Source organism: Corvus moneduloides, chromosome 30 (genome assembly GCF_009650955.1).
Source record: "Corvus moneduloides isolate bCorMon1 chromosome 30, bCorMon1.pri, whole genome shotgun sequence".
NCBI classification, from domain to species: Eukaryota; Metazoa; Chordata; class Aves; order Passeriformes; family Corvidae; genus Corvus; species Corvus moneduloides.
The window spans coordinates 911,913-921,369 of NC_045505.1; the positions used below are offsets into that span (position 1 = coordinate 911,913).

The window sequence follows — 9,457 nt, forward strand, 5'->3', positions numbered from 1 at the left end:
GGGAAGGGGCTGCGCCCCCCCCGCCCCATTGCCCCGCCCACCAGTGACGTCATAAAGCAACAGCCAATGGGGAGGCAGAGCGGGGTGGGCGGGGCTGCGGCTCGAGGCACCCGGATGTTGGGGGCGGGGCGGGGGCGGGGGTCCCGGTCCGGTCCCAGTTCGCTCCCAGTCCGATCCCAAGCCAGTTCCGGTCCGCTCCGAGTCCGGTCCGAGTCCAGTCCCAGTTCGCTCCCATTCCACCCCCAGTCCAGCCTCAGTCCGCCCCCAGTCCACTCCCAATCCAGTCCCAGTCCGCCCCTAGTCCACTCCCAGTTCAGTTCCAGTCCGCCCCCGGTCCAGTCCCAGTCCACTTCCAGTCCGCCCCCGGTCCAGTCCCAGTCCAGTTCCAGTCCCGTCCCAGTCCGCTCCCAGTCCAGTTCCACTCCCAGTCCCACTCCCAGTCCGCCCCCAGTGCAATTCCAGTCCCGTCCCAGTCTGACCCCAGTCCGATCCCAAGCCAGTTCCGGTCCGCTCCGAGTCCAGTCCCGGTCCGCTCCCAGTTAGCTCCCATTCCGCCCCCCGTCCAGTCCCAGCCCCGTTTATCAGCGGGATGCGACCACTCCCAGTCTGCTCCCAGCCCACCACTCCCAGTCCTCTCCCAGTCCGCCCCAAGTCCAGTCCCAGTCCGCCCCCAGTTTGCCAGCTGGACGCTCCAGCAGGGAAACGCCCGGACGCGGCCGGCCCCGCTCCCCACGCCGGGCGGCAAATTCCCACTTCGTCCCACTTGTTCCTGGAACTGGGTCTGGTGCCGCCCCGGGAGGGGTTTCCTTTAAAAACAAACCCCAAAACCCGAGGAAACCATTTCCTTTGCGGAAAACGGAGGGAAAAGCGGAGGAATTTGGGTGAAATAAAAGGAAATTGGGGTAAGAGAGGAGGAATTTTGCGGTGAAATAGGCGGAATTTATTTTAGGGGAACTAGGAATTTTGGGGAAACCAAAGGAATTTGTATGAAACGGGAGGAATCTGAGGTGAATGAAGCGGAACTGGGATGAAAAAGAAGGAACTGGGGGCTGAAACGGGGAAAATTTGGGGTTCCCTCTAATAAATCCAGGGGGGGAAAGGGATTCTCCGCCTTATTTAACAAAATTAATTTAAATATAAATATTTAAATATAAATATTTAAAGCAGAAAAGAGACGAGAAGAAAGCCCCGCCCAGGCCCCGCCCCTTCCCCGTTTGTGGGCGTGGCCACGCAAGCCCCGCCCCCACCGGAGCGCAGCGCGAGGTAAACACGGCCGGGCCCCGCCCCCTCTCCCCGACCAATCAACACCCGGCGCCCGTTTCAAGGCCCCCCTCGGCCACGCCCCCCCCCGCGCCCACCATAACAAAATCACGGCGCGCGCCGGCCCCGCCCCTTCCCCGCCCCGGGCCGGGGGCGCCTCGAAACCGCCGCGGCCCCGTTTCCTCCGGTGGGCGCGCGCGGCCCCCCCGCCCCTCCCCCGCCCCCCCCCCCCCCCCCGGGCCGGACGGCGGCGGGAGCGGCAGGTACCGGGGGGGGGGAGGGGCGGGGCTGAGCCCCTCGGACCGGGGGAGGCGGGGCTGAGCCCCTCGGACCGGGGGAGGCGGTCACGGGAGGGGCCGGGGCTGAGCCCCGAGCGGGCGGCGCGTGTCCCCCCCCCCCCCGTCCCGTGTCCTCCCTGCGCTGTCACCCCCCCCCCGCCGCTCCCGGAGAGTACGGGGGGGGGGGGGGGGGTGCCGGGGTCCCCACACCTCCGCTGTGGGGCTGGGGTGTCCCCGAACACGCCGCCCCCGGGGTGAACGGGCGGTGACAGCGACTCCCGGGAGGAGCCGGGGGTGAAGGGGGGGTGGGAGGGGGGCGTTGGGGGTCTCAGGGTGGGGTTGGGGGGGGGGCTTCGGCGGCCGCAGCCCGGTTCAAGTAATCCAGGATAGGCTGTTCCAGCCCGGCCTGTTCCCGGTTACTTGTCCCGGGAGGCGGCTGGTGACGTCACGGACGGGGGGGGACGGGGACACGGCGGGGGGAGCAGTCCCGTGGGAGGGAGGGGGAACCGGAGCGGCCGCCGTCGGCCACCGGCTGCTCTCGGTGTGCGTCGCCCCCTCACCTTCTTCCCCCCAACTCCTGCTCCCTCTGTTCCCCCACCACCACCGTCCGCCTGTGCCCCCCTTGTCACCCCCCCCAGTCCTGATCCCCCCCAGCCACCTGTCCCCTTGTCCCCCCCGTCCCCTTGTCCCCACCTGTCCCCTTGTCCCCACCTGTCCCCTTGTCCCCCCCGTCCCCTTGTCTCCACCTGTCCCCTTGTCCCCCCCGTCCCCTTGTCCCCCCCGTCCCCTTGTCCCCACCTGTCCCCTGGTCCCCGCCTGTCCCCTGGTCCCCGCCTGTCCCTCGCCCCTCCCCCTAACTCACCCCTCCCGGCCCTTGGGACCCCCCAGCAGCCACCCCAGGGGGCGTCAGGGACGGGATGGGGGCACCCCCCCAGCCCCAAATCCTGGCACCAGCCATGCCCTCCCGTTCCTCTGCCCCCGCGGTGGGGTGCAGGCTCTTTGGGGTCAGACGGGCCCCTTTTTGTGTCGATTTCCCATTAAAAACCTGCAGCAGAGCGGGGGCTGCTGGGGGAGGTCAGAGGGGGCAGGAGAAGGTTGGGGGGGGCCGGGGCGGGGGGGTGTTGGGTTCCCCCTTCTCCTTCCAACAGAACACCTGGGCTGGTTCTTCTCCACCTTTATTCAGCCTCATACCCCCAAATCGCCCGCGGGGGGGGGGGCTCACGCTGCTCCCCAGGCTGGCGTGGGAGGGGGGAGACACGGTGTCACAGGGTGGGTGAGTGTCCCCAGGGGTGCCAGCGAGGGGCTGAACCCCCCCTGAGCCACGTCCCTCAGGCTGGGGGGGCAGAGGGCTCCTGGGGGGGCTCCTGGGGGGGCTCCTCCCCGCACTGGAAGCGCAAGAAGTCCCAGACCTGGAGCCCGCCCCGCTCCCGCAGGTACCGGCCCAGGGGCACCCCCGGCTCCAGGAGGGACCCCTGGGCCAGCAGCCGCGTCTCCGTGTCCCCGCCCAGCTCGTCCTCGGGGGTGCCCAGGGCGGTGGGCGCCATTCCCACCACGTGCTGGGCCACCCTGCGCCCCAACTCCTGCAGCTCGGGCGAGGGGGGCTCCGGGCCCGGCCCCCCACAGGCCACCAGCGCCCCGTAGGTGCCCATGGCCACGGGGGGCCCGGGGGGCACCCAGCCGTGAGCGTAGGTGGCCACGAAGCCGCCCGGGGCCCGCAGCCACCCGGCCCGGCGCAGCGCCAGGCGCTCGCCCAGCCGGCCTGCGGGGGAGAGGGGGGGTCAGGACCTGCACCCCATAAATGGTACCGAGCCTGGCACCCCCTCACAGAGAGCAGAACCCCCTGAAAGGGTCAGGGACCGCCCTCCCTGCCAGCCCAGAGCTCCCCCAGAAACCACCCCGGGAGTTCTGCCCCGCCCAGTGCCAGGACAGGGCACTGGGGGCACTGGGACTGTCAGGTTTTGGGGGCACGGGGGGTGACACCAGGGCAGCAGCACGTGGCAGGGTGGTTACTTGGCATCACTGGGGGTTGGGGACGAGGGGGCAGACTGGGATGTGCATAGAAAGGGCACTGGGCAGACTGGGAGTGGTGAGACGGACACTGGGCAGAGCGGGATGGGCACGAGATGGGGCATTGAAGGGACTCGGAGGAACACTGGGCATACTGGGAGGGGCACAGGAGGGGCACTGGGCATACTGGGCTGTACTGGGAGAGGCCCTGGGGTCCCCACTCACCCATAGCCAGCGCCAGCTGGTCACTCAGCAGCTCCGCCCCGTCCCCTGCCCGCAGCTGGGCCAGTTCCTCCTCTCGCAGCAGATGCTGGGGGAGGCAGAGGTCAGGGGAGCACCCCAATACCCCTGGCACCCCCAAACCCTCCCACAACACCCCCAAACACCCCCAAAACCCCCCCAAAACACCCCAAAGCCCACCTGACAACCCCCTCGACACCCCACCCCTCCAGCACCCCCACCTTGGTGCCCGAGGCCCCCTGGCAGTGCCCCAGGACCCCTCTGGCCGCCATCTCCACCAGCTGCTGGAAGTCAGGGGTCCGTGCCACGAAATCCGTCTCACAGTTCACCTGAGGGGGACACAGGGACGCTGGGGACACAGAGACCCCCCCCGGGAAACCCCCGGGGACCCCCCAAGCCCCGTCACTCACCTCCACCATGACGGCGGCCGAGCCCTCGCTCAGGACCCCCACGAGCCCCTCGCGTGCCCGGCGAGCGCCGGGGGCCGCAGCTCGGGCCCAGCCCCGGCGGCGAGACTCGGCCTCGAGCCAGGCCTCGGCCTGGGGGGGCAAACGGGAGGGGCCACCGTCACCCCAGTGTCCCCCCCGCACTGTCCCTCGGCCTGGGGGACACGGAGGGGCCGCGGGGAGGACACAGACCCGACCCCAACACCGCTGCCCCAAGGACCCCCGGAGTCCCCCCGCCCCTCTCGCCCTGCTCTGCCCCCCCTCCCCCGGCTCCTCATTCCCCCCCCCCCCGGGTTTTGTGTCCCCCACGCCCCCCAATTCCTGCCGCTGCCCCCCCTCCAGGTCCTCCTCTCTCCCGCCCCCCACCACAAGTGACCCCCTGGTTCTTCCACGCCCTGCACTTGCCCAAGGCCCCCCCCCGCACCTGCCGCAGGTCGCCCCCCGCCCGCTCCAGCGCCTCCCGGCAGCGCATCACCGGCTGCCCCGTCCGCGCCCGCAGCTCCCGCAGATCCCGCAGCGCCGGAGGGGCCGCGCTGAACCAGCGGCCCGGGGGGACCTGGGGGGGAACGGGGGTGTCAGCGGTACCGGCACCCGCGGAGCCGCGGGGAGATCCGGGCCTGAGGAGGGTCCCGGCACAGGGCGGGGTCTGGGGTGTCCCTAGACAGGGATCCCGCTTAGGAGAGTCCCGGTGGGTGCGGAATGGGGGATCCCGGGATGGGGGATGGGTGCGGGGAGGTCCCGGTTGGCGGGGGGAGCCCGAGGAGTGTCCCGGTACTGGGGAGGGGGGGGGGAGGGGGTGGTACCGGAGGGGCGATGGGACAGGCCCAGAGCGGTGGCGGGGGGTGCTCCGGGATGGGGGCAGGGGGTCCCGGGTGGGGGTTGGGCCCGGTGTGGGGGGGGGGTCTCGCTCACCCGCGCCGCCCCCCCGAGCGCGCCCAGCGCCGCGCGCTGCATCCCGGCCTGCCCGCGGCGCGCCTCGATGGCGTCACGGCCCCGCGCTACGGGCGCCGGGAAGAGTCAGAGCGCGCGGGCGCGCGATTGGCTGTGCGTGTGTGACGTTAGCGCGGGCGCGACGGAGCCGCGGGATTGACTTGGGGGGGTTTGCGGGGGGAGGGGGGAGCGCGACCCCCCCCCGGCCTTACAGACCCCCCCCTCCCCGGGGCCTTATATTGCACCCCAGCCCTGGCCCGTCCCCTGCACAACCTCACAGACTCCCCCCCCTGACCCTTACAGGTCCCCCCCCGGGGCCCAGAGCCCCCCCCCCCCCCCCCCCGGCCTTACAGACCCCCCGTCCCCGGGCCCTTATAGGGCACCCCAGCCCTGGCCCGTCCCCTGCTCACCCTCACGGGCCCCCCCCGACCTTCTGCCACCCCCACAGAGCCCCCCCCATCCCCCCCCAGACTGGACCCCCCCCCCAAATCACACACAACCGGCTGACGTGAGGTCCCGGCGGAGCATTTAATTCCCCCCCTCCGGACCACCCCAGCCCCCCGTGAGGGACCCCAGGACGGGGCGCGCCCCCCTCTCCTGGTCCAGCGGGACCCCCCCTCCGTGCCGCGGGGTCACCGCGTAGATCTCGATGTCCCCGTCCGGCTCCCGCCGCAGCAGCTGCACCCGAAAGAACGGGGGCAACATCTGGCGGAAGAAGCGGGAGGTGCCGGCGTCCCCCCCCCGCAGGCGGGCGCTGAGCAGGGCCTGGGCTGGGGGGACCACGAGGTGCCGGAGGGTGCCCAGGAGCGGGGCGAAGGCGCGGGGGTCGTACACGATGTCGGAGCCCAGGATGAGGTGGAATTTGGGGGGGAAGCGGCGCTGGTCGCGCCCCCAGCGCAGCGCCCGCACCCGCGGCCCCCCCGCGCCCCCCGGGAAGTTCCGCCGCACGTTGTCCCGCAGCTGCGGCAGCGCCGGCGGACGGTCCGTGAGCGTCACCTCCGCCCCTGCACCGGCAGCGGGGCGGTCAGCGGGGCACGGCTGCGGACACCCTGAGCACCCCCGGAACCCCTATCCCGATTCACCCCGGGTCGGAGTGTGGGGGGGCACCCCCTCGGAGCCACCGCCCCAGGATCCCATCCCAAAAAACCCCAGGTCAGAGTGAGGGGCACCCCCTCGGAGCCACCGCCCCAGGATCCCATCCCAAAAAACCCCGGGTCAGAGTGAGGGGCACCCCCTCGGAGCCACCGCCCCAAGATCCCATCCCGAAAAACCCCGGGTCAGAGTGAGGGGCACCCCCTCGGAGCCACCGCCCCAGGATCCCATCCCAAAAAACCCCGGGTCAGAGTGAGGGGCAGCCCCGCTGGACCTCCCCAAACCCTCCCCGGAGCCACCCCGACCCCAAAGAACCTTGAGTCAAAAGGGGGGGTTCACCACCCCTGCGCCCCCCAGATCCCAATAAACTCGAGGGCTGCTCACGCCGGTTTCCAGTTCTGTACTGGGCAGGGGAATGGGGATCCCCCCCCACCCATGGGTGCCTCCCCCCGCTCATAGATAACCCCCACCCCTATGAGTGCCCCCCGCACCCAGCATGGCAGCGAAGATGCCCACGATGCCGGTCCCGGCCCCCAGCTCCAGAACCCGCCGCCCCGCCAGCTCCAGGTTCTGCTCCCCCAGGAACCGGCACAGGGACAGGGCCTGGGGGGGCGCACAGCCCATGGAGTCCCCCTGAGCCGGGGACACCCCCCAGCGCCCCCCTCACCATCCTCACCGGCCCTCACCCCCCAGCAGCCCCATCTCCTCAGGGTGCCCACCCCCGGTGCCCCGCCAAGGTCCCCCCAAACCCCTCCGGTGTTCCCCATTCTCTCGAGGTTCTCCCCATCACTCCCGGTGCCCACCGGGATGTCACAGCCCCCCTGGGACCCTCCTCACCCCAGCGCTGCCCCCGTTCTCTCGGGGTCCCCCTTCCCTCCTGCTACCCCTGCGATGTCGTGTGTGTCTCCCCCGGGATCCCCCGCCCCCCATCACCCCGTGCCCCCCCCGCCATCACTCCCAGTACCCCCGGGATGTCACCTCCCCACTCCCGGTGTCCCCGATCTCCCCCTACCCCCGGGATCCCCCGGCTTTCCCCATCCCCCGTTGCTCCCCGTTCCCTCGGGTTACTCCCCAGAACTCGGTGTCCGCCGGGATGTCACCTACAGCCCTGGCGACCCCGGAACTTCCCCGGTGCCCCCCGGTGCCCCTCACCGCCTCCCAGACGGCCCCGGCGGGCCCGAGGCGCGGCCCGTGGTGCTCCGCGATGCGCAGGACGCGCCCGCACAGCCGGAACCGGCGCCGCTCCGGGAAGAACTCGGCGAAGAGCTCGGGGTCGCGGGGGAACACGGCCCGCAGCGCCGCGGCTTCTTCCTCTTCCTCTTCTTCCTCTTCTTCCTCTTCTTCCTCTTCTTCCTCTTGCTCCTCTTCCTTTTCCTTTTCCTCTTCCTCTTCCCCTTCCCCTCTCTCTTCCTCCTCCCGCCCCCCCCCGCTCCCCACGTGGCTCCCGGGCGCCGCCATCGTGGAAAGGGCGGGGCCGGGCCGAGCCCCCGAACCTGATTGGTCGGTTCTGGATAAGCCACGCCCCCTCCTCCGCCCGTGATGGGGCTCCGCCCACGGCGCCCGCTCGGTCCCGGGGGGGTCCAGTGTCCCCCGGTGTCCCCCAGTGTCCCCTGATGTCCCCCAGTGTCCCCCGATATCCTCCGGTGTCCTCCAGTGTCCCCCAATGTCCCTCAGTGTCCCCCACTGTTCCCCGGCGTCCCCTGATGTCCCCCCAATGTCCCCCAATGTCCCCCAGTGTCCCCCAGTGTCCTCCAGTGTCCCCTGATATCCTCCGGTGTCCCCCAATGTCCCCCAGTGTCCTCCGATGTCCCCCGGTGTCCTCCAGTGTCCCCCGATATCCTCCAGTATCCCCCAATGTCCCCATGGCCTCCGATGTCCCCCGGTGTTCCCTGATGTCCCCCGATGTCCCCCGATATCCCCCGGTGTCCCCCAATGTCCCCCGGTGTCCCCTCATGTCCCCCGATATCCTCCAGTGTCCCCCAATGTTCCCATGTCCTCCGATGTCCCCCGATGTCCCCTGATATCCTCCGGTGTCCTCCAGTGTCCCCTGATGTCCTCCGGTGTCCCCCGATATCCTCCGGTGTCCCCCAGTGTCCCCCGGTGTCCCCTGCCCCACCCCCGTGTCCCATCCTATATCCTAGTGTCCCCCTGGTGGGTCCCTGCCGTCCCTTGGCAATGTCCCACCAGTGTCCCCTCACGTCCCTTGGTGTCCCCTGCCATGTGCCACTGTCTCCTCCACCATCCCAGCGTCTCCCGGTGTCCCCGGTGTCGCCTGCCCCGTGCCCCCGGTGTCTGCAGGTGGCTCCTGGTGTCCCCTGCTCCATTTCTGGTGTCCCCAGGCCAGTCCCCAGTGTTTCTTGCCCATTCCAGTGTCCCCTTTCTCCTCCCCAGCACCCCAGAGCTCGGCCCTGGTGTCCCCTGCCCCATCCCGGTGTCCTCTCTCCCATCCCAGTGTCCCCTGCCCTATCCCACTGGCCCCTCCCCCCATGCCCCTGTCCCCTGCCCTGTCCCCAATGTCCCCAGGCCATCCCTGGTCACCCCTGGTCCCAGCCCCTTTCCTGCCCCATCCCTGGTGTCCCCTCTCTCCCCATCCCTGTCCCCATCTCACCCCAGCCAGACCCCAGCAGTCCCCCCAGGGGTTCCTCCCAATGCCACCACCTGTCCCTTCCTGCTCCTGTCACCCATCCACACCAGTGCCACCAGTGCCACCAGTATCACCGCAGCCCTGGGGCCCTGATGACCCTGATCCCAGTGTCCTCAGTCAGGGGGTCCCTGGCCCTGTGTCCTTGGTCCCTGATGTCCCTGGCCCTGATGTCCCCAATCCCAGTGTCCCCATCTCCCTGCTGCTACTGGCCCTGTCTGAGTGCTCCCCAGTGCCCCCAGTATTCCCAGTCCCCACAGTCCCTGTGTCCCTGACCCCGGTGAGCTTGGCCTTGGTGTCCTTGGCCCCATGTCGCTGTCCCTGATGTCCCTGGCCCCGTGTCCCTCTCCTTGGTGCCCCCGGCCCTCGTGTTCCTCATGCGCTTCTCGTCCTTGCTGTCCCCAGCCCAGTGTCCCCCCCCCGTGTCCCCCTGCCCCAGCCCACCCCGGTGTCCCTGTCCCACTGTCCCTGCCCGGGGAGGGGGACCCGGTGCCAGCCTTGCTCCCGTTCCAAACCCCACCCCCCCACCCCCCCGTGCCATCCCTACCAGGTCCCAGCGTCCC

General features: G+C 70.5%; 2 protein-coding genes across 3 annotated transcripts; both read right to left on the reverse strand.

The window, feature by feature from the left end:
- Nucleotides 1-2,696: 2,696 nt before the first annotated feature.
- Nucleotides 2,697-5,196, reverse strand: TSFM (Ts translation elongation factor, mitochondrial). Of its 2 annotated transcripts, XM_032093966.1 has the most exons (6): nt 5,144-5,196; nt 4,656-4,787; nt 4,196-4,324; nt 4,007-4,114; nt 3,771-3,855; nt 2,697-3,297 (listed from the first exon to the last, which is right to left on the reverse strand). In XM_032093966.1, exons 1-6 carry the CDS (start codon nt 5,183-5,185, stop codon nt 2,867-2,869), a joined length of 927 nt encoding a protein of 308 aa, XP_031949857.1. In that variant the 5' UTR covers nt 5,186-5,196; the 3' UTR covers nt 2,697-2,866. The 2 variants fall into 2 exon arrangements, with proteins under 2 accessions (XP_031949857.1, XP_031949858.1); XM_032093967.1 differs by lacking the exon at nt 4,196-4,324.
- A 456-nt stretch (nt 5,197-5,652) lies between these two features.
- On the reverse strand, nt 5,653-7,820 carry EEF1AKMT3 (EEF1A lysine methyltransferase 3). The gene is made up of 3 exons (XM_032093968.1): nt 7,406-7,820; nt 6,745-6,856; nt 5,653-6,165 (listed from the first exon to the last, which is right to left on the reverse strand). Exons 1-3 carry the CDS (start codon nt 7,709-7,711, stop codon nt 5,690-5,692), a joined length of 894 nt encoding a protein of 297 aa, XP_031949859.1. The 5' UTR covers nt 7,712-7,820; the 3' UTR covers nt 5,653-5,689.
- Nucleotides 7,821-9,457: the final 1,637 nt, after the last annotated feature.

Coding starts and splice junctions, on each gene's coding strand:
- TSFM (XM_032093966.1), bottom strand. CDS start 5,185: ATGCAGCGCGCGGCGCTGGGCGCGCTCGGGGGGGCGGCGCGG. Junction 4,115..4,195: donor CGGCCGCCGTCATGGTGGAG/GTGAGTGACGGG, acceptor TGTCCCCCTCAG/GTGAACTGTGAGACGGATTT. Junction 3,856..4,006: donor AGGGGGCCTCGGGCACCAAG/GTGGGGGTGCTG, acceptor TGCCTCCCCCAG/CATCTGCTGCGAGAGGAGGA.
- EEF1AKMT3 (XM_032093968.1), bottom strand. CDS start 7,711: ATGGCGGCGCCCGGGAGCCACGTGGGGAGCGGGGGGGGGCGGGAGGAG. Junction 6,857..7,405: donor CCGGGGCCGTCTGGGAGGCG/GTGAGGGGCACC, acceptor GCGCCCCCCCAG/GCCCTGTCCCTGTGCCGGTT. Junction 6,166..6,744: donor CATCTTCGCTGCCATGCTGG/GTGCGGGGGGCA, acceptor CTGCCGGTGCAG/GGGCGGAGGTGACGCTCACG.